General features: G+C 39.1%; 1 protein-coding gene across 10 annotated transcripts in view; it reads right to left on the reverse strand.

Annotated features, from left to right (window-relative positions):
- The window catches only part of KYAT3 (kynurenine aminotransferase 3), a 63,191-nt gene that overhangs the window by 31,778 nt on the left and 6,895 nt on the right, over positions 1 to 24,518 (reverse strand). For 8 of the 10 annotated variants that reach the window (XM_058538452.1, XM_058538445.1, XM_058538448.1 and 5 more), the window contains 5 exons: positions 8,420 to 8,478; positions 7,678 to 7,822; positions 4,414 to 4,563; positions 1,027 to 1,113; positions 98 to 223 (listed from right to left, as the gene is read on the reverse strand). In XM_058538452.1, the coding sequence (XP_058394435.1) occupies positions 98 to 223; positions 1,027 to 1,113; positions 4,414 to 4,563; positions 7,678 to 7,822; positions 8,420 to 8,478 (567 nt within the window). Of the gene's footprint in view, positions 1 to 97; positions 224 to 1,026; positions 1,114 to 4,413; positions 4,564 to 5,431; positions 5,535 to 7,677; positions 7,823 to 8,419; positions 8,479 to 14,827; positions 14,855 to 24,518 lie in introns of those variants that run through there. The other 2 variants (XM_058538444.1, XM_058538454.1) reach the window with 2 other exon arrangements.

Below are 24,518 nucleotides of genomic sequence, written 5' to 3' on the forward strand. Positions count from 1 at the left end.
CACAGGCAAGGAAACAAAAGAGCAGAGCCAATTAGGATTCAACACATGAGAAATCATGGGCGAGAAGACTGTCTAAAGAGATCAAAGACTCACTCACCTTGCCCATGGGGTTATGTGGAGTATTTAGTATAATTGCTTTGGTTCTGGAGTTAAATTTACTTGCCAGTTCTTGAGGATCTAATGTCCAGTCAGAACTAGACCATTTTTTTCCATGAACAGGTTTCTAAGCATGAAGAATGAAGATGTGATTTAATTCAATTAACTCATGTTTGCTGTCTTATATTTAAATAACCCAATAAGGGAAAAAATTAGAGAAAGACATGGCAAAGGTAACTGAATAAATGACTAACAAAGAAAATACACAGAAACAACTAAGCTTTAGTGCTGCCTTAAGAGCCCAAGAGCACTTAAGTCTCATGCTCACTCCTGTTAAATGGAAACAAGAACTCCGTCAATATTAAAAGCTGTTAAAGGGTCTACGTTCCTTCAAAGGAGCCAGTGATAACTATGGTTAACCTGTCTGATACTGTAAGGCTAATAGAAGATTCTGTGATTCACCTTAGTGTATTACTTATTTTTATAAGACTATTTAAAAGACAATGGTAGTATACCTTCTTATATTCCTAAAGATAATAGCAGAATAAAAAAAATCACTTCACTGAGAATTCAACAAGCGTTTACTGAGCGCCTAGCGTATACCCTGCACTGTCAGCCACTGGGGAGCAGTGCTGTAAAAGTGAGTCAGAAAATGGTCTCTGACCTGGGGGTGCTCACCATTGGTGGGGGAGACACACGGCCACAGAAGACAATATTACATACAGTGTGGATGCTGACACAACAGAGACACATGGCAAACACATGTTTGATTAATACAAGTTCCCTTCTTAAAGTTGGTGATGACCTTCAGTCACAGTAGAGACATACAGTAAATCCCAAAATGTAATCCAAGTAGAAACTTCATTGGTGACAAAGTAATCGGTATTTTCAAAACTTCTTAAAGCATGTGAATCATCTTGGCAAACTTACAGATCTCAGGGGAATAAAAACAGGTGTTGCTCCAGCCATTCTCACCATGGACTCATAGCAGTCATAGAAAGGCACTATTACTATGACCTAGAATAAAACCACATAAGAACACAGAGTAGCAATCATTAACTCATTTAACAAATACTGTGTATCTACTATGTGGGAGGCACTGTACTACAAGCTGAGATGCAGCAGTGAAAAAAGCAGGTCACAACGGAGAGCATTTCAGTGCTCTCTTCTCTTATAGCCTTGCTTCTGTCACTATGAAGTGCTGATGTATAAGTATGATCCCGAGAGTAAAGATGTTTCTTTTCTCAAAAGCATCCTGAAACAAAGAGTGCATGCAGGGAGACCAGTTATTTTATTGTTATTGTCCGACACCCACAATTTCCCTCCAGGTGACATGTCTCATTCTGTCTTTTGTGCTAGCCCCTTGAGATGCACTCCTTGCCCCTTTGCCCCTATATGCTCTCTCAGTGGCCTGGCTTTTGGGTCAGTGGGCCAATCCAACCAGCCCAGTCAGTATGCCACCTGCAATCCACAGGCTGGATCTAGCATCCCTGACTTTTTCCTTTTCTATAAGGAGAGTTTGAACACATAGTTTGTAACCATGGTAGACATTCAATTTTTCTATCTTTTTTAAACCTAGCAATATTTCACAAAATTTCATATTATTGTAGTTTAATATTTATTATTTTAATGGTTATTTGAGAGTCTACCAAATTCTAGAATAATTTTCTTATCATTTGCTTGTATAAATTACAATGCTATGTTCATTTGTATGTGTAGTTTCTCTATTTTTAAAGAGTTTGCTGAATAAATTGACATGATTGCTATTGCTAGATTAAAGGGTATAAACATCTTTATGGCACTTTAAATATATAGCCAAACTGCTTTTGAAAAACCTGGCAACAATTTATAATTTCACAAGTCTACACTAAATTGTCTCATTTAACTTTTTGTTGGTTAAATTAATGAAACCTAATTATTGTTTTAAATTTGCACTTTTTTTTTTTAAAAGCTTCAGTACATGGTTGTGTATCCTGGTTGTTGGTTTCTAGTTCTCTATGTGAGCTGCCACCACAGTATGACAACTGACAGACGAGTGGTGTGGTTCCACGACCAGGAAACGAACCCATGCCGTGGTGGTGAGAGCGTCGAATCTTAACTACTAAACCACTGGGGCTGGCTCAAATTTGTACTTTTCATTGTTTGTATTTCTTATGATGTGAAATATCTGTTCAAGCCCTTTCTCAGAGGAGTCATATGAGGCCCTTACATTCTAAAGCCCCTTTGTTTGTCCTAGTCATTCAACAAACGTTGAGCATCTACTCTACAATGTGCTATGGTAGGCGTTAGGTACTGTGCAGAACAAAGAAGTGAACCAGGAACAGGTCTTTCCCTCAAGTGGACTATAAGTTCTTAATAGCCTGTGAAATTCTAGGGACTAAGACGACCTATCTTTGCAACCCTGGTGAGAAACACAGTGCCTGATATGAAGTGAGAGCTCAATAAAGGAAAATAAATTGGCGAGGGACATAAAATTGAAATAATATACTTGACACTTTTTGCTGTAATTTCTTTATTTTTACAATTGGAATAATTCTCCTTTCTTTCTGAAGAATATTCATTGAGCACTCAGTATTATAGATGCTGGCAGTACAGCAATAAACTAGTTCTCCTGGAACTTACATTCTTTTTTTTGTTCTTTGAGGAAGATCGGCCCTGAGATAACATCTGCCAATCCTCCTCTTTTTTTGCTGAGGAAGACTGGCCCTGGGCTAACATCCATGCCCGTCTTCCTCTACTTTATATGGGACGCCGCCACAGTATGGCTTAACAAGCGGTGCGTCAGTGCGAGCCTGGGATCCGAACCGGCGAACCCCGGGCTGCTTCAGTGGAGCGCGCGCACTTAACCGCTTGCCCCACCGGGCCGGCCCCTACATTCTATTGAGAGAGATAATAAACAAGAAAACAAGGAGGTAAATGAGATAATTTCAGATAGTAATAAATGCTATAAAGAAAATAAAATAGGTCAGTATGATAGAAAGTGCCGTGTGTGTGGTTTCCAAATGTTAGATAAGGTGATCAGGGCGGAAAGAACAAAGAAGGCCAAGGGCTGAGCCTTGGGATCTCCAACAGAGTGCAGAGGAGGAGGCAGCAAAGGATTAACAACCTAATGCACGAGACAAAACTTTCAACTATTTCACAGGATTAAAGGAGATGATGTATATGACAGTAGAACTGCACTTCCTTAACACGTTTCCTTAAGTAGCTTATTGTCTGGCTGAGTAGAGGGAATTAGAGACGTAAAAGAATAACATAACACAGAGTAACGTGGTATCTGTTATAAAAAAGGGACAGATAAAGTGCATGAGCATTCAAAGAAAGGAATTAACAATATAGATCAGGGCAAATATTCATTCAGCGTAAGCAGCGCCTCTCTGGAGCTTTCCAGACCCACATTAGCAGAGTTGATCACTTCTTTTCTTGGTACCACCATTACTGATACACTCTCCACTACTGGCCATCGCATCACATTCCTATTCTTCTGTGCACAAGCCTGTCTCCTCTACTAGATAGAGAACTCCTTCCACGTGGAAGCTGTCTTTTAAAAATCTTCTTTCCCACAGGACCTAGCACTGGGAGATCCTCAATAATTTCTGAACAAATGAAAGAGGTCAGGAAATATTGAAGCAGGGGTCCTGGAATGCTAATGGGGAGGTAGGGGCAGAGCTGACTGAGCTCGGTGCCAAAGTGGGTCACAGTACTAACCAGTAGAAATCACTCAACCTTCTCGTTACACATCCCTCACACGGTGCTGCTAACAGTACCGGGCACAAAAAGACATTGACCAAATACTTATTGATTGAGTTCAGATGAAAGGTTATTTTAGCAGTGCAAACTAAAGATTTATTTTCCCCATCATTGCTAGCCCTTCCACCTGCCTTCATCTAAATAGGCTGTAAAAATAAGAATGAACTACATGTAACAAAACGGATGAATCTCACAGACATAATGATAAATGAAAAAAGCCAGACTCGAGTACATACTGTATGATTCTATTTATATCAAGTTAAAGAGCAGGCAAAAAGAACCTATGGTGACAGAAGACAGCAGAGTAGTTACCTCTGGGAGCATTTAGACTAGGACGGGGCAAAAGGGAGCCTTTTGGGGTGCTGGAAATGTACTGTATCTTCACCTGGTGTGTGGTTACATGGATACATACAAAAATTTATCAAGCTGTACACTTAAGATTTGTGAATTTTATTGCATATGCATTCCACTTCAAAAATAATTAAAAATAAAATAAAGCATAAAATAAGTAAAAGATTCAAAGGCAGGACAAATGATAACGATTAATACAGGTAACATGATAATACTTACTTCATCTCCTTCATCAATTAATCCTTGCATGGCATTAAAAAGAGATCCATATGCTCCTACTGTCACAAGGATTTCTTTATCTGGATTGATTTGCTTCTGATAAAATTTTCCATATAGACAGGACAGAGCTTTCACAAGTGATGGATGACCCTGTTGAATAAAAAAGAAGAAAAATACCTTGAATTTGATTATGGGATCTACTTCTTGGAGGTAATTTGGCTCTAAAATGCAAGAATTTTAAAAATTTGGGTTTTATAATTATCCAAAGAAAATTTGTATTTTTAAATGGCAGTAAATTAAAAAATTTTTTTTCTTACCCTCAGAGGGTTCCTACGTGAATGGTCATGAAGACTTGCTAATGATTAAAAACTTCCTATTAAATTGGTTTTGGAATACAACATTTCAACGTATTTGCTTTGAATAAATATTGACTTCAATACCAAATATATTTTTGACAGTACATTTTTTGTGTGTGTGTGTGAGGAAGATTGGCCCTAAGCTAACATTGGTTGCCAACCTTTCTCTTTTTGCTGAGGAAGATTAGCCCTAAGCTAACATCTGTGCCCATCTTGCTCTATTTTGTATATGGGATACCGCCACAGCGTGGCTTAATGAGCAGTGCATAGGTCCAAGCCTGGGATCCGAATCAGCGTACCCAAGGCCACCAAAATGGAGCACGCGAACTTAACCCACTAACACCACCGGGCTGGCACTGGCAGTATATTTTTTGACAATTAAATCACATGCAATTACTTTATTTTTAACAATAATTAAATCATATTGAATAGAGTTGGATTTTTTTCCCCAATTAAAATAAGCCAAAAAACCAGCATTAACTGTATATCCCGGAAATTGGTTCTTCCAAATTGCTGAAGGAAAGGTTATGCTAACCAATGGACTACGGAGAGAGCACAAAAACAAATTCACCAACGACATGCACAGTAGTGCTGGTGTGACAGTACACGTTAGGAAGAAGTGGAACATTATTCACAGCGAGACCCAAGAGAGCAGTGGTTACCTAGGAGAACTGTCACCAGAGGAACGAGACGGTGGAAAGGCACAAAGTCTGAGGCGTGGGGACTCTTAGGACTCCCTGATTAGCTCTTCCTCAATTCTTCTATGTTCTCTGCCCTTCCCTCCTTCTCTTTGTTTTCCTTCCCTTTTCCTTTCCTTGTCTTATTTGGTATCAAAGTCAGTATTTCTTATTTTCTTCTGTCCAGCATGTACTTCCCCTTTTTGCTTTTGGGGAATTACTCTGATTTTCTGTTAGTTGCGAGAGTCCCAGTGCAGGTCATGGGGCTTTGTTCGGAAAGCCCTCGGGCTCCCGAGGAATAAACTGGGTCAGGTTGCAGAAAAGGGAGGCTGGGTGGATATGCCCCAGGTTTGTGACGTAAAAAAAGGACTTTAGTTCCTTCAAAGTTGTCCACTCCAGTTCATGTGAAGAAAAAGAGGCACTTTTTGTCAATGATGCATTTACTTGCCACCTTTTTATTCCTTTCAGAACACTGGCTAGTATGTCCCAGACTCTCACCCAGTTAAAATCAATAAAAACAAAGCTATAGCACATTTTTCACATTTTGAAATCAGGAGATATTATATTAAAGAAACTAGGTATAATTAATAATAGAGGAAGTGATAGATCACAGCCAGTAAACTAAAAAATATTAGCAAAAAGAAAAGATCACTTAAATTCAAGCTCAAAAAATACACTTGAAATGTGGAAAGAGCAAGAGAAGGTTGTCAGCACTCCTAGAAATCCAAAATTTCCTTCGAATTTCATTTTAATACCAGGTCTAACAAATTCTAGTAAAGAGTGATCTGAAAGCAACTATAAACACCATACATCTTTCCTTAGAATGATAAGGGTCTGTGTTTTAAAAATTTTTTAATTACAAAAATAATTCATGCTTCATATAATAAGTAAAAGTAGACAAAGATGTGTAAAGAAAAATTATGATCTCTCCTCAACGTCACTTCCTTCCCATCCCTAAGGTGACCAATGTCCACAACCTGGTGGTAGTGCAAAGCCGTTCGTTCCCAGTGATACCAACACAGACACACACGCACACTCACATACATTTACAACAACTGGAAAATACGGAAATGAACGGGCATAGTGATGTTCGAATAAAACTTCATTTACAAAATCAGGGGTGGGTCAGATTTGGCCCAGAGGCCTTATCTTTCCAAACTCTGCTATGGATCAATTTAGGGAGAAATGACATCTTAACAATATTTAGTCTCCCAATCCATGAACATCATCTATCACTCCATTTATTTAGGTAACTTTTACTTTTTCTCAGCAATGTTTTGTAGTTTTCAGTACACAGATCTGGCATATATTTAAAAATTCAGTTCTAAATATTTCATGGTTTTGGATGCTATGCTTATTCTAAAAAATTTTATTTTCAAACTGTTTATTTTTAGTACCGTACATAAAAATACAACTGATTTTTGAATACTAGCTTGTGTCCTGCAACCCTGCTCAATTCAATAAGTTGTGGTAGTTTTTTTGTAGAACCTAGGAAATCTCTGGATATCCGAGGCATTTCATCACAGAAGGAGGGAGGTTGGGCTGAGGTAGAGAGGAAGAAAGTACAGTCATCCCTCAGTATCCGAGGGGGACTGAGATACCAAATCCCAGGGATACCGAAATCCTCAGGTGCTCAAGTCTCTAAAATAAAACGGCTAGTATCTGCATATAACCTACACACATCCTCCCCTATACTGTAAATCATCTTAGATCACTTATAATACCTAATGCAATGTAAAGGCAACGTAAATAGTTGTTGTACTGTATTGTTTAGGGAATAACAACAAGAAAAAAGTCTGTACGTGTTTAGTACAGACACAACTATTGGAGGCCTTTCCATCCCAGGTTGGTTGCATCTGCGCATGCAGAACTGCAGATATGGAGGGCTGACTCTAACTAGTTGGAAATAGAGGATATTAACTAAGAAGCCAGTGCTGAGGCTGCATAAGGGTTAATGGGAGAGAAAGTACATGACTCAAGAGAATATTCTCCCTCCCTTGTTGCCATAGGACCCCATCCTGGAACAACAGTAAAGGAAGGGCCAAGACTGGACTGTGGAGGGGGTGGAAGTAGGGGACGGCTCATCCTAGGAGATAAGGGCAAGTTCCTCTGGTTATCAGGTTGGGACGGCTGGTCCCAGAAAGCCAATTACACAGAAGTGGTAGAAGTACATTCACACAGAGTAGAATATAAAATACAAGCTCATGCCCACATGGTCCTCATATACTTACGAAGCCCCGTGTGTACTGGTTCAGGCTATCAATTGCTGCAATCTTTGACAATTCTTCCTTTACATACGTAGGAGGGGATATGTCTGGAAGGCCTTGGCCAAGATTCACAACAGAGGGGTCTGCAGCCAACTTGGTAAATTCAATCCTAATATAAAAAAATACTAATTTTAACAAGTACTATAGTTACAAAAATAGCTTTTTTATACTTCATAGTCTTATGAACGGAAAAATAAGACATAGTTTAGTTTTACAGATTAAAAAAAAATGAGTTTCCAACAAAAATTTTACCATCTACAAAATGACTTGACCTAATAAAATGATGGCTCAACTAATGAACTTAATGTTTCTTACAAATCTCAATTCCATGATACCCATATTTAAGTCATATATATATTTTTTAACCATACCAGCAGCTGCTAGGTTCTCTTAACAACCATGAGAGAGCAGAGCTGATCAGGACAGTTCATGGATTAGAAGGTAAGTTCCATCAGGGCATCAACAAAATTTGTCCTTTTCTCCACCCATTTCCAACTATTTCTAGCACAGGGCCTGACACATTTGCTAAATGAATAAATCAGTGCATGGATTGTTAACTCCCTTCCATTTCCATTTAATGGATGAATTAAAATAAGTGGCTTTATTTACAGACTATGAATAAGGCTAAAAATTCCCAACTAAGGATATAAAAATGTGCAGGGAGAAAACCTCACCGAATTATTATTGCTTATTCTAAGGTACTCACCACACATTACTATCAAGGCCTTCGATTCGTTTTGCATTTTTGAATTTTGAAGACATTTTCTGAAAGATATAAATATTGAAAGGGCTTTCAAACTTCTTGAATCAAAATACAAAAATGTCAGAAAATCATGGGTAAGTCTTCCTTTTCCATATTGTCACCATGGAAAAAGCAGTACCATAAAGATAAATTCTAGACTCCAGTACAAAATTCTGTAGAGGAGTTCATCTCCCACCTACTGCCCTAGGGAGGCTTTTTCTTAGATGTTTATCTTCTTGCACAACAACAAAAATATCATCCTAGCCTGAAATACAAGTTAGTATAAAGGCCTGAAATGCACTAAACAGAACAATAGTGATAATTTAAAAAGTCAGTTTGAAAAGATATCTTGAGTTGTGCTCTGAAGATCATTTTAGGTAAGACGTACTAACAGTTCACAAGTAAGTTCCTCGGATGGCATACGAGGCACTCAACAAATGGTTTTCAAACTACTCAATAAGGGGTTCCAAATAATCACACAGCTAATGTTAATGAGACTGAATGTTCCAGGCACTGTTCTAAGTGTTCTACATAAGTCACTCACTATTCACAACAACCCTCTGTAGTGGTTCTGTACGAGCCGTAATTTTCCTTTGAGGAAAGTGAGGGACAGAGAGGATAAGATCACATAACTTTACACATCTGCCCAAGTTTACGAAAGCAGTAACATTTAAACCCAAACAGATTCAACTCAGGATTTGAACCCAGGCAGTCTGACTCCAGAATACATACTCATAACTATATCCATATACTGTCTATTATGTAACAAGACCTTCTAAAAACATTACTGGAATGCCGCCTCTTAAAAAAGTGTATTAGAGGGCCGGCCCGTGGCTTAGCGGTTAAGTGCGCGCGTTCCGCTGCTGGCGGCCCAGGTTCGGATCCCCGGCGCGCACCGGCGTACCGCTTCTCCGGCCATGCTGAGACCCCGTCCCACATACAGCAACTAGAAGGATGTGCAGCTATGACATACAACTACCTACTGGGGCTTTGGCGGGGGGGGTGCGGAAAGTGTATTAGACACTTAGATCAGGTCTACTTACATCAAGCAAGCAAGGGCTGTGGTAGGAAAATATTAAAAGTTAAAATTATGACACAGCATATAATTTTTTAGTTCTTAAGATTCTAAAATTAAGTTTATACTATCTCTCAAAAGCACTGAATTAGCTTTGAGTTCAGGATAACAAGCTGCTGGAAATAAAGAAAATGATTGGCAGCCTTTTTATAAAGATTTTCCTAATAGAATATTAAAGTCATTTTAATTCAATCTGGGAGGAAGATAACGATAATGGTTACTAAATAGATCATTGTTCTCATTCTATTCCCAATAATGGAACCAAGAAAAATACTGTTTTACTCTCCTATTTTTAACCTTTAATACTCCAGTAAAGTGAATCACATGAAATTCCCCCAAGGGTAATGTGCTTCCAGAGCAGTGTTATGATTAAGTGCCCACCTGAACTTGATGCTATTCTAGAGACTACAATTATACAACAGAAAAGTCCCAGAATGACAGATAGAAAAAGATAATTTAACAACTGTCCTTTGCCATCTATAAAAAATGTTTAAAACTTAATGATTCATTTAGTATGTGACTACAAACACAAAGAGCAGATTCATATATAAAAAAGTGAGCAGTCTGTAGCAGAGAATCTAGACACCAAGTCCGATTTTACTTAATATATTCAGATAACTGAGGTCACAGTGCATTTTCAGATCTAATTTTCTTTAAAATTTGTGTCTAGAACAACCTTTTCTCTCACTACTCTCTCCCTGCCTCCACTCCTTCTCAACACTATGCCTCAACCATTCTCATATTTCAAATATTCCGTGTTCTCTCTCACTTCCGTAGCTTCACATGTGATCATTCCTCTACCTTACTGGTCTTTCTATTCCAATGCTTCCCAACCTCGTTTTCATCACTGCCCCCCAAGGAGACATTTTATCTAATCATCTCTCCCGCTCCTCCGTTAAATCTTAAACATTAAGATTTTGTCATATAAAGTTGAGCTTTGCATGGTCACAAAACATTGTAAAGCTAAGGTTTATTTCACCTGCCAAGCATCAATTTTCTCCCCCTTGGGGGCAATAATGCCCCTGTTGGGAATGCATGTTCTACACTCAGTCTAATCCCTGGTCCCCCACCACCCTGTCCCTGTACGTGGCTAACTCCCATTCTACCTGCCACCTTCAGTTCTCAGGTTAGACCTTATTTCCTCCAGGGAGCTTTCCCTGATTCCCCAAGTCAAGGTTAGTGCTCCTCTTACGTGCTCCTATCACATGGAGTACTGTCCAGCATTTACTACATAACGTTGTAAGTTTTCTATTTGTATCCTTCCTTAGATTGTAAGCTCTATGAGGACTATTTCTAGCTTGTTCAGTGATGTGTCTCTATATTAATCAGGATTCTCCAGAGAAACAGAACCAATAGGATGTGTATATATATACATAAATAGTGATATATTCTAAGGAACGGGCTCATGTGATTTCTGGGGGCTGCCCAGTCTAAGATCTGCAGAGCAGTCCAGCAGGTTGGAGACCCAAGGAAGAGCCGATGTTGCAGCTTGAGTCTGAAGGCAGTCTGGAGGCAGAATTCCCTCTTCCTGTGGGGGACCTCAGTCTTTTAAGGCCTTCAACTGATTGGATCAGGCCCACCCACATTATGGAGGGTAATTTGCTTAAAGTCTACTGATTTAAATGTTAATCTCATCTGAAAAATACCTTCACAGAGACATCTAGACTGGTATTTGACCAAATATCTGGGTACAGTGGCCTAGCCAAGTTGACACATAAAATTAACCATCCCAGAGTGACACAGAGTGCTATGCCTAGCACGTAGCAAGTTTTCAACAAATATCTGATGAATAAATGAAAAAAACCCCACACATCAGGAGTGAACTTATGGTGTTCGCTTAAGTTATGCTATGTACTTATTGTTTCAGTCAGCTTAAGTTAATTTATGCTTCAATAGCAAATGACCCCAAAATCTCAGTGGCTTAAAATCATAAAGGTTTATTTCTTTTTCATGCTGCATATCCTCTGAAGGTCAGCTAGTGCTGTTTCATGTCACTGTCACTCTGAGACAGTGAGCTAATGAAAACTGCCTCTATCTGGAACACTGCCAGTTTCATAGCACAGGGAAAAAAAATTCTTACAAGTTTTTGCTTAGCCGTACGCACATCACTTCCACTCACATTTAGCAATTTCACGGCTAAGCCTGCCAACAACATGGCACAATTGAAGTTTGGAGGTATAATGAGATAGGCAGTTGTTACGGCTTGAATTGTGTTCCCCCCAAATTCATATGTTGAAGTCTTAACACCCAGTACCTCAGAATGTGACCTTATTTGGAAATAAGTTCACTGCAGATGTCATAAGTTGAGGTCATTAGGGTGGGCCCTAATCCAAGATGACTGGTATAAAGAGAGGGAATTGGGAGACAGACTGGCATACAGGGAGAATGCCACTTGATGATGAAGACAGAGAATGAGGCGACACTTCTACAAGCCAAGGAACGCCAAACATTGCCAGCAAACCACCAGAAGTCAGGGGAGAGGCATGGAACAGATTCTTCCTCAGAGCCCTCAGAAGGAATCAACCCTGGCGACACCCTGATCTTGGACTTCTAGCCTCCCAAACTGTGAGGTAATACATTTTTGTTGTTTAAGCTGCTTAGTTTGTGGTACTTTGTTAAGGCAGCCGAAGGAAATTAATAAGTGGTGAAAATGTATAAGACAGCCTACAATGTCCAAAGACACCAAGATTCAGCAGTAGGTGCAAATGCTCACTGTCTAAGATGGACTTTCCAGAGTGGATCCAGTGTTGGGAAATTAAATAAACCTGGAATCCTATGGGGAATTAAGTGTGAGCCCCAGGTGTATAAATTCTATAATGCCTGTATAATTTCTGGACCAGCTAACTCCACAAGGTGGCTTCTGCTCCCACGTAGGCTAATGCCTGGCATACATATACTGGACTGCTATGTTATAAACACAAAACTGCTAGTGAAATAATTAGCAGCATCTTTTTTTTTTTTTTTTTTTTGAGGCTGAAAAATGCAGTTCTACAGAATCACCACTAGATGCCACTCTTGGCAGAGATGAGAAAAGGTTTCTTGTTATTAAGTCTTGAAAACGTTTACTGCGATGGTGCTGGAACAAGGAAAGTTCGGAAAGAAGAAAAAAAATATTACCCAGTATCCTAAGACCCTAAAATTTCAATTGTATATATTTTGAGGAGTCTGCCTTTAAGACCTGCTGCATTCAGGTGAGATAGGACAGGTGCAGAAAGTCTTCCCAAATGGTGGGCTGAAGCTGGGAAATCAAGGCTGGTAATATCGATGAAGCACAGGCTATGAGTCAAGCATAAAAAAGATAAAAGAGTGCAAGACAAGACCAGAAACAGAAATAACACAGCTAACGGTTGGAGACGTGAGGACAATAATCAGGTGTTAGAAGCAGGTAGACTCAAGTACTTCAAGACTAGGCTGGAACAGACAGTGAGCACCCGCATAATGGGCCCGCCTTGAACGTGGCACCTGGCTGCTGGGGTAGCCAAAACATGTATTCTCTTTTAGAGCTATGAATTAGGTGTTTATCATTGCAATCCCTTGTAATGTTTTTATACATCTTGCCTTTTCTCTCAAGAGTATCAAACATTTCATGAATTCTCTTAGTCATCATAAAATTTTCACTTTTGATTAGTAGGTAATATTTCAGGTTGTTCATGTAACACACTTGACTCATTCATTCTCCCAGTGTTTGGATATTGGTTGTTTCCAGTGTATGGTAATTGTAGGCAGTGCGTGTCTACTGTGCTCTGTGTCCTTTAGTTTTAAAGTTTGATGTGGAAGGTGAATGCCCTATTGTAACACAAGTATTAATTATCACAAGAAAGATGACAAAATTCTCAACATCACAGTCACCTGGTTCTATCTAAACTAACCAAACACAATAACTTTAGACTTACTTTTATGGAAATATATATATATATATTCCATATATATATATGGAATTTATAGATATATACATATATAAGGCATATATATATATATATAATTTGATGTTCCAACAACCACGGTGATGACACAGTATCATTTCCTTCATTCCTTAACACACCACTTCCTAGATGTCTTTTTCATTTAAATACAGATTTTATTTTACTTATTTTATTATTATTATTTTTCGTGAGGAAGATCGGCCCTGAGCTAACATCTGCCAATCCTCCTCTTTTTTTCGCTGAGGAAGACTGGCCCTGGGCTAACATCTATGCCCATCTTCCACTACTTTATACGGGACGCCGCCAAAGCATGGCTTGCCAAGCGGTGCATCGGTGCACGCCCGGAATCCGAACCGGCGAACCCCAGGCCGCTGCAGCAGAGCATGGGCACTTAACCGCTTGCGCCACCGGGCCAGCCTCTAAATACAGATTTTAAAAAGAAACTTTTCACATTTTTCCCTTTGGAAAGGCAATTTATTGACACATTACCGGTTTGAGAGTCTGCTAGAAGTCTGATGGTTCCCGACATGACTAAAAAGAAACTTAGTTACACTCTTTCCTGGCTTTGAGGGTGAGAAACAGTCCAGTGCATGGATGCCTTTGAAGCTCCAAAGCTGTATTAACCAGATCTCTTAGTTGCACAGACAGAAACTCAATCTGAAACAGTTTAGGCGACAAGAGTTGATTAGAAAGCTCACGTCACCACGACAAGGAAGGAAGCACAGCCAGGCTCAAGGGTAACTGAAACCAGAAACTTGAACCTAACCAGGGCTCTGCTTCATCTATGTTTCTACCCAGTCTTAGTCAGCTCTTCTCCACCTGAGACAAAACACAGTCATACCTCCCAATTTCACCACCAGAGAGAAACTGAGTGTTGCTTTCTCTGGTTCCAATTTAAAAAATTCTAGGAAGGAGCTCTGAATGGTCAAGCCTTGGCTAAAGAACTGTGGCATTTCCCCAACAATTTAAAAAGTGCTATATTAAAATGGTTATTAAGGGCCGGCCCCATGGCTTAGCGGTTAAGTGCGCACGCTCTGCTGCCAGCGGCCTGGGTTCGGATCCTGGGCGCGCACCGATGCACCGCTTCTCTAGCCATGCTGAGGCCGCGTCCCACATACAGCAACTAGAAGGATGTGCAGCTATGACATACAACTATCTACTGGGGCCTTGGGGGGATAAATAAATAAATAAATAAAAATTAAACAAAAATTAAAATGGTTATTAAGACTATGATAAAAAAATATTAGAGAAAGCAGTGTAGAGGAATATCATGAGGAGTGTAGAAGTGATTGACTAAATGATGTCTTTTAAAAAAATTTTTTTAATGATGATGTCCTTAATATGCCCACTACCCAATCAAAAAATGGTATAGACCTGACTCCACAATCCCCGGCCCTTCCAGGTGTTCTCCCTGAGCTGGAACCTGGCAGTGCCCCTGAAGACTATCTCTATAAATATACCAGCACCTATGAAACACATGGTTGGAATGGGGAAAAGATCATCTTCCAGAAAAACAGGAGGAAATGCTGTCCTTAGGAGGGAGGGTCTCAGGCCACAGCAGTCCATGCAAGTCCCTCTAAATGGGAAGGCTAATAGGGAGAGTGGTGTGGACACCCTGCCACTACAGCAGAGCTGAAGGACGGAGCTCAAGCTTCTATTGCTGGAACAGAGAGCCGGGGGAAGACAGATTGGAGGACCAAATTCTAAGGCAGGGTGAAATTAAGTTTCCCCTATGTGCCAACTCATTGATTGCTAGTGACTGTTATCTCATGTCTCCCTCATATCTAACCACACTGGCTTTCATTCATTCCTGCAACACATATTTACTGAATACTTACTATGTTCAAGGCACTTTTCTGCTTGGGATATATCAGTGAGCAGGATATATCACCTTTTCCGAAGGTGAGATTGGCCATGTGATTTGCTCTGGTCACTGAAGTGTGCGTGAATGTGACATATACTATGTCTGGGAGAAGCTTTAATAAATGCTGTTGCATTGTTTGGCTCGGCCTCTAGTTCTTCTCTCCTCTCCTAGGAGAAGACCATGTCTCAGAGAGGGGTTACTCCTTTAGCCCAGATCATGGAAGAAAAAGACACAGAGCAGAGCTGCCACTGGAAGCAAAGCCACAACTGACTGGTAGCCTACATATAACATGAATGAGAACGAAATGTTTACTGATATAAGAAGGTAAGATTTTGGGGTCTGCAGCAAAGCTGACTGACATAAGAGCCTTTGCAATCGCTGTGTCCTCTGCCTGGAACGCCCTTCTCTTAGATCTACACATGGCTGGCTCCTTATGTTGTTCTATTCAATACGCTCTCTACTGAAACAGAACTTTCGCAGAGACGGCTGCCAAAACTATATGCCCTAGCATTACCCATCCCTTCTCTCCCACTAGTACCACCAGAATTTTAGCATATTTCTTTACTGAATTTTCTTATGACATTCACCACTATTTGAAATTGTTTATTTTCACTTGTTAATTATCTGACTCTCTCACTAAAATGAAAACCTCAGAAAACAAAGACTTGTCTTGTTCAGATCCGTATCTCCAGTATGTAAAACGGCGTACGGAAGGTAATGTGTTCAAAAGTATTTTCTAAACACACGGATGAAATCTTTTTAATTATCCTCATTTTGAATTAATTCAATGGCATACTGCCTCTAATCCATCATTTGCGGTGCGTCAGAGTTATGTACTTAAAACATAGATTAGGGGATGCTACTATCTTGCTGTAAAATCTCCAGTGATTCCTCAATCTATGGAATGGAATTCAAATTCCAACCTGGCATTCAAGCCCCTTAATCTCTTTCCAGCCTTCTCTCCCACCATGTCATCCCCTCACCTACAATGATTCAATAGCATAGGACCACCTGCCATTCTGACTGCATTCAGTATGTGTCTATTTCCCATGATTTTATTTGAGTTCTCTCCTCTGTTTGATATGATCGTCTCCATATTGCCCAATGTGGTAGGCTCAGAAATGACCTCTCCAAACATATTCACATCCTGGAATCTGTGAAAGTTACCTTACATGGCAATATATCCTTATATCCTTGTAGATGTGATTAAATTAACGCTCTTGAGATGGGGAGAGTACTTTGACTTATCCAGGTGGGCCCTACATGTAATCACAGGTATCCTTACAAGAGGGAGGCAGAGGGAAACTATACACACACAGAGAAGGCCCCTTGAAGATGGAGCAGAGAGAGATTTGAAGATGCTGGCCATAAAGATTAGAGTGATGTGACCATAAGCCAAGGAATGCCAGCAGTCCCCAGAAGCTGGAAGCGGCAAGGAACGGATTCTCCCCTAGAGCCTCTGGAGGGAGTGTGGCCCTGCTGACACCTTGATTTTGCCCCAGTGATACTGGTTTTGGATTCTGGCCTCCAGAACTGTTTTTGGAACAGGCCTCCAGAGAATACATTTCTGTTGTATTAAGCCATCAAGTTTGTGATAATTTGTTACAGCAGCTATAGGAACTTAATGTATCCAGCTATTTAAATACAATCTACCTGACAAGATATACCTTAGATGGAATGTCTAAGGAATGTTTTCAGATCCCTAGTTACAATTAATCTTTTCTTCCCCTGTTCGCCCCTATATCTCTCTCCTTCTACCCATCCCAATTTCTATGGTATGTGTGCACATGTCTGTTTTCAGGTTTTCTTTTAGAACCTGAACTTTGTCTCATTTCTTATATCTTTCAGGTAGCCTAGAAAAAAAGTATACCTATATTTGTACATATATCTGTATCTTTATATTCATATATTAGACTCTCAGTAGGATATATGTATTGAACTAACAATAATTTTACTTAGGGACCCACACTATGGTGATTAAAGACATTAACAGTATGAATAAATAAAATTATTAAACCCTTCCAAACCCCTACTTCTTCATCACTAAATTGGAGATAAAAATGGTACTTACAATATAGGACAGTTACGAGGATTAAATGAGATATCACGTTAAGCACTTAATGCAGTGGCACATGGTGAACACTCAAAAAATGTTTATTATTACTGCTTGACTTAAAAAATCCATGAATCTATTATGCTATTATAAGAAATCAGGATATGTTACCCCAAAATATGCCACTTTGACATAAGGACATTTTGAGCTGAAGGTAATTCAGAAGAAGCAGACACAAGAAAAACTCTGCCCTCCCCTTCTCTACCAGGATAGGCAGGAGGATTCTTAATCACCAGAGACAATTCTAGACTCTTATCAGCTGAGATAGCACCAGAGGAATCTACACCACAAACCTTATTAAAACAACCCTACATTCCATTCCCAAACTCCTTTTCCTTCGTCTTGTCACTTCTCTACAAATTTACTGCTCTTTGTTAAGATGCTATAGAAGTCCAAGTTCTCACCTCCCTCACCTCATCACTGAGTTCTCCTGTGTGTATGTGCAATGCACATGTTAATAAACTCTTTGTTTTACTCTTGTTTTAATCTGTCTTTTTGTCAGTCTGATTCTTGTGCCTCAGCCAGAAAACCTAGAAGGGTAGAAGAAAAAGTTGTTTTTTTTTCATCCCCTGCAATATCACTCAGTGAGCTCAAATATCTCTTAAATAGTTGCCAGATGAGCCACAAAATGAGAGAAAGTATTTACAACACATGTATCTTACAAAAGACTTTTATTTAGAATACATTAAGGACTTTTACAACTCAACAAGAAGGCAAACAATCCAGTTGAAAATGGGCAAAAGATTCGACAGTCACTTCATAGAGGATATATGAATGGGCAAAAAGCACATAAAAGATGCTCAACATCATCAGTTATCAGGGAAATGCAAATTAAAGCCACAATGAGGTACTACTAGATACCCATCAGAATGACTAAAATTATAGATACCGGGTGTTGGCAAGGATGTGGCACAGGTGGAACTCTTAAACAACCCTGGTGGGAATGTAAAATGGTACAACCACTTTGGAAAACTGCTTAGCAGTTACTTAAAAATTAAACGTAAATCTACAACACAACCCAACCGTTCCACTGTTAGGCACTTACCCAAAACAAATCAAAACCTATGTCCACACGATGGCATGTACACAAGTGTTCATAACAACTTTATTCAAAATAGCTGAAAACTGGAAAGAATCCCAAGTCCATCAGCAGGTGAATGGATAAACAAATGATACATCCATAAGGGAATATTACCCAGCAATAAAAAGGAATGAACTACTGATACACCACACCATGGGTGAATTTCAAAATCATTATGCATGTGAAAGAAACCATAAATGAAAGAATACATACTACATGATTGCATTTATATAAAATAATAGTTTTTTAAAAAGCAAACTAATCTATGTTTGACAAAGAGCAAATCAGCAGAGTGAGGGATGGACTGCAAAGGAACATGAAGCATCTTCTAGTGGTGAAGGCAATGTTCTGTACATTGATTGTGGCAGTGGTTTCAAGGTATATACATCTTTAAATAATCATTGAGTTGTACACTCTAAATGGATGCAGTTTATTGTACCTTTATATAGCTGATTTTAAAAAGCCGCCAGGGTAGTTTCCTATAAAACTAAAGTTACTCTTACTGTACAATCTAGCAATCACTCTCCTTGGTATTTTACCCAAAGGAGCTGAAAAATTATGTCCATATAAAACCCTATACATGGATGTTTACAGCAGCTCTATCCATAACTGCCAAAACTTGGAAGAACCCAGATGTCCTTCAGTAGGTGAATGGATAAATAAGCTGTAGTACATCCAGACAACGGAATATTATCCAGCGCTAAAAAGAAACGAGCTATCAAGCCTTGAGAAGACATGGAGGAACATTAAATGCACATTACTAAGTGAAAGAAGTGAATCCGAAAAGGCTACATACTTTACGATTCTACCTATACACATTCTAGAAAAGGCAAAATCATGGAGACAATAAAAGTATCAGTGGTTTCCAGGAGTAGCGAGAAGGAGGGATGAATAGGTAGAAGACAGAGGATTTTTAGGGCAGTGAACCTATTCTGTATGATACCATACAGGTGAATTCATGTCATTATACATTTGCCAAAACCCATAGAATGTATACCACCAAGGGTGAACTCTAATGTAAACTATGGATTTTGGGTGACAATGATGTGTCAATGTAGTTTCATTGTTTGTAACAAATGTATGAGTCTGGTGGGGGATGTTGATAATGGGGAAGGCTATGCATATGTAGGGGCAGAGGATATATGGGAACTGCTTAGTTTTCCTCTGAACCCATGTTCTAAAAAGATCAAGTCTATTAAAAATAAGAAATTCTTTAAAATAAAAAAAACGAGCTTCCAAGGTATTCTGAAATCACGTCCTCTTTCTCCCTTTGGACAAAATGCTCCTCAAGCAAGCAGACATTAACAGAATTATCTCATAGATTCTAGATGTTTTCCAAGGTGTGACTATATATTCAAAAAAACAGACAAATTACATTCTTTTGCCACTGGATGGCATAGGAAAATAATAGAATGTTCCTGTAATGGTAGAAGAACTGAAAGGAAAACTCAGAAGTGGAAATGCAAAGTAGGGACGGTAAACTTAGAGATAAACAAGGGAAAAATCCAATCATAATGAACTCAAAGGCACACATATTTACCTGGAACTTTTAAGCAATACATATTTAGTTGTTTTATTTTATAATTACTTCTTCCTGATATGTGGTAGCTATTTGATGTTTGTTGACTAAACAAATGAGTGAAAGGGAAGAAATCTGGATCCCCTCTGAGAGAGAATATACTGTAGGAAAAAATGTGTACCTTAATGGAAAACGATGCAGTGGCTAGAGCATACCCTTACAAGGCTGATTGTAGCAGGGCTAGCACTGGTCTTTGAGCTATTTTGCACCTTTGTAAACTGAAGGTAACTGATAGGCATGCAAACTCTGGTTCTAGAGTATTGATTGACTTCCCTCCACCTTGTGGAAAAACCAGTTTTGTCTTTATTTACAATTCAGTTCCTTTACTGCATACAAATTTGTGCCTTTCAAATTTTCCTTGAATTGGTTATAACTTTTGCTTTGTTATCTCATATTATATGAATAAAATAAAAATCTTTAACACACGTTCATTTTGATATTTGTTTGAGTCACGGTTTTGCCTTTTTGTGAAAATTATCTTTTAACAATACCTTTAGAGAAACAAGCTTATTGGTATTAAAAACAAGAAAAGAGGCACAAAATGGAGTCACTTATGCCAAGCCCCACGTTGCCAAACTGAGACTTCACTTAAGTACACTTTTGGTCTCTCCCAGAAATGGAAACTTAAACCAGCCAATCAGGAATCACCTGATCAGCACTAGTGAGGTCATCTGTCTGATGGACCCCTGCCATCCCCTAAAGGAAGGTGACCATGCCATAACCAATCTGCTTTTTGCTACTATAACTCCCTTGTTCCAGCTCCCTTCTGTCTATAAAAGTCTTTCATTTTGTACAGCTCCTCAGAGCTCCTTTCTATCTGCTAGATTGGATGATGCCTGATTCATGAATCACTGAATAAAGCCAATAAGATCTTTAAAATGGACTCAGATGAATTTTGTTTTTTAACATTGGAAATAAGAGTTTCCCTAAACCCGAGAGCTGATAGAATAAGTAAATACATACCTAGAATACCAGGAAAGAGAGTCAGGTCAAGAAAAAAAGTCTGATTTATTATCTTTGAAAATTGGGTTAAGCAAAGACCTCATGAGTAAGCTAGTAGCTGGTGAGTGAGTTTACAGCCCCCACCCATGCTCACAGGGTGAGCTCTTTTGGCTGTCTAGACTACATAATCTCATTTGCCTTCCCCCCAGCCCCCAAACCAATCAGGATAACTCATGCAAATTTGCATTTGAGACTGACAGATAGGCATTTTCTCCTGGGCACTTATACCAAAAAGAGATGTAAAGCAAGACCCGGGGCAAGCCTGTGCACAATCCCTCACAGACTTGCCAAGCTCTGTGCTCCGTAATACACACCTACATTCTAATTAAAATTTCCAAGGTTGTTTAATGCAAAGAGCTTTCAAGCCACATAGATCTTAGTTTGAAATTAAATAACAAAACTACTGTGTTACAGTAGGCACGTTACTTGACTTCTCTGAAACTCAGTTTCCTCATTTGTTAAAAAAGGAAGATGAACACATACTCCATGCAATTGTTATGATGATTAAATAAACTAAATCTATAGTGGAAAAGCAGAGTTTTTGGTACCTACCATATACTAAAAAACTAGTGCCCACTCAAAAAGTGGAAAAGATTCTCTCAGATACAGAAAGGAAGAGTACAGTCGTGCACTGTAAAATGACGTTCTGGTCAATGAAAGACCACATATAGGACAGTGGTCACATAAGATTAGTATCAAATATCCTAGGTGTGTAGTAGGCTATACCATCTAGGTTTGTGTAAGTACACTCTGATGTTCGCACAACAAAATCGCCTAATGACACATTTCTTAGAAGGCATCTCCACTGTTAAGGACGAATGACTGTAACTTTACACCAAATAGGGTAAGCAGATGTTGGGTATGGACTAAACGTTCAACAGATAATGTTTTCACATCAGAAAAGAGGGCTGTGATTTCTTTAGGGAAGGACAGACTGAAGGAGAAGGGAAAGTTTTTGTTTTAGTTGCTATAAAATAAATGTTTTGTGCTTCTCTGGTGGGCATGTAATTTTAGAAATCCTTTTTTTTTTTTAAAAATTAATAGATTTTTTTTTAGAGCAGTTTTAGCTTATTAGCAAAATTGAGCAGAAAGTACAGAGAGTTCCCATTTATCCCCTTGCCACCCCTACAGCCTCCCCAACCAACAACATCCCCCATCAGAGTGGTCTGTTTGTTCCAAAAGATGAACCAACACTGTCACATCATTATCACCCAGAGTCCATAGTTTACATTGTCTTTCACTCTTGGTGTTTTATGTTCTATGAGTTTTGAGAAATGTGTTACATGTATCCACCATTACAGTATCATAAGAATAGTTTCCCTGAGAAGGCCTATTTAGGAAGGCTATTTTGAGGATATGCAGACAACAGATTAATGGAAGAAGAGTAGAAAACCAATGGGCTACAAACTGTAATCTGAATGGCTAAACTTTAAATGAAGACTAGACTAACAAACGGTGACATTGTTAGGTAGCAGGAGTTGGTGCTCCATGAGACCTCTCATCAACAATTACTCCTTCCTTCTTTCCTTGCTTCCTCCCTCCCTTCCTTCCTTCCATCTCTCTCTGTCTGGCTCTCTCTCATCTATCTATTAATTCATTCTCTGGCTTTCTGGCACCAGAGGATAATATAAATTTTATCTCCCAGTTTCTAAGCCTTTAAGATCTAGGTGCTAAAATAGGGGACAGGTAGTGATTTTCATCCTGGGTCCCTCTTGTTTCTTTTCTTGCTATATAGCAGTAATTTTTTTCCTTAACATTTAAAATATTATTTATTTAAAATTACAGAAGCAATAAAAATGTTTTTTGTAAACAAAGCAAATGATCCAGATAAAGGGCAGCCCATCCCCCATTATATTTCCTTCCTCAGAGGTAACTTTTATGGTAAGTTTCAATATTAATGATGTTGTGGATGAGAATAACTTTCTAGTGAAAAAACAGGTTGACAGTAAGTAGTCTGGCTGGTTCTATTAAGTCTTTCTTTTTTTTTTTTTTTTTGTGAGGAGATCAGCCCTGAGCTAACATCCGCCAATCCTCCTCTTTTTTTTTTTTTTGCTGAGGAAGACGGCCCTGGGCTAACATCGGTGCCCATCTTCCTCCACTTTATATGGGACGCCGCCACAGCATGGCTTACCAAGCGGTGCGTCGGTGCGCGCCCGGATCCGAACCAGCGAACCCCGGGCCGCCGCAGCGGAGCGCGCCCACCCAACCGCTTGCGCCACCGGGCCGGCCCCTATTAAGTCTTTCTTGATTTAAACTTATCACCACTACTCTTGATACCACTGATCAGTCTGCTTTTATCATTTGCCTAACAGCAGGAAGAATACTTATTTATCTGTGTGACTATTTAACTGCAAAGCCTCTGATAAACAGCAAAGTAGGGACTTTTCTGATGTGGTTGTTAAAGATGGAAAGGGTTGAACTCTATCCCAAATAATCTGCAGATTTGAATAATACACCACAGTAGTTTTTACCTGGGATGTACATCAGAATCACCCGGAAAGATTTTTCAAAATACACTCCAAACTTATCGAATCAGATTCTCTTAGGATGGGTCCTGGGCATGTACATTCTAACAGAGCTCTGCAGATAATAAATCTGCACACAAGCAGCCTTAATTTAGTACCATGGCCTTATGTGATCACCCTAGGTGATTGCACCCACTTCCTTGGTTTCAATCAACTTCTCTGTCTGGAGGAGGGCCTGAACGAAGGTAGTCACGGTGGTAATAAAGAGGAGATACAACTCAAGATATTTAAGGGGTAGAAATCATAGTGTCTACATATAAAGGAAGAAATTGATGATGGTTTTTATGAAAATTTCAAACCTACATAAAAGTTGAGAGACTAGAATTAGGTTGAACAATTTGAAACTGCCAATATTCACCCATTTTTTTGATCTACAAAAAGGACAATTTCATACGATTCAACATAATATAAAACACTCATATACACGTTACCCAGATTCATAATTATCAAGATTTTGCCTCTTTTGCTTAATCTCTTCCCTTTTACTTTTTATCTTTTTATTGCTGAGTAGTTTTAAAGCAAATCCGAGACCTTAAGTCATTTTACCCCTATATACTTGGCAGATAGCTCTAAAAAGTATTATGTAACTTCCATGTCATTATCACATTAATTAACAATAATTCTTTGGTATCATCTAATACCCAATCCACATTCGTATTTCTCTGGTCGTCTTTAAAAATATCTTTTTACACGTTGATTGATTGGATCAAGTCCCTCAACAAGGTCCACACATCGTGCTGGTGGTTGTGGTTCTTAGGTTTCTTTTCATCCTGGAGCAGCCCTCTGAAACACCCCCTCCCACGTTTTCCCCATGACACTGATTTGTTGAAGAAACTGGGTCAGTTACCTATCTTGTGGTTATGACCCACATTCTGAATTTGTTTCTTTTTCCACGTCACAT

This window comes from Diceros bicornis, chromosome 4 (assembly GCF_020826845.1).
Source record: "Diceros bicornis minor isolate mBicDic1 chromosome 4, mDicBic1.mat.cur, whole genome shotgun sequence".
NCBI classification, from domain to species: Eukaryota; Metazoa; Chordata; class Mammalia; order Perissodactyla; family Rhinocerotidae; genus Diceros; species Diceros bicornis.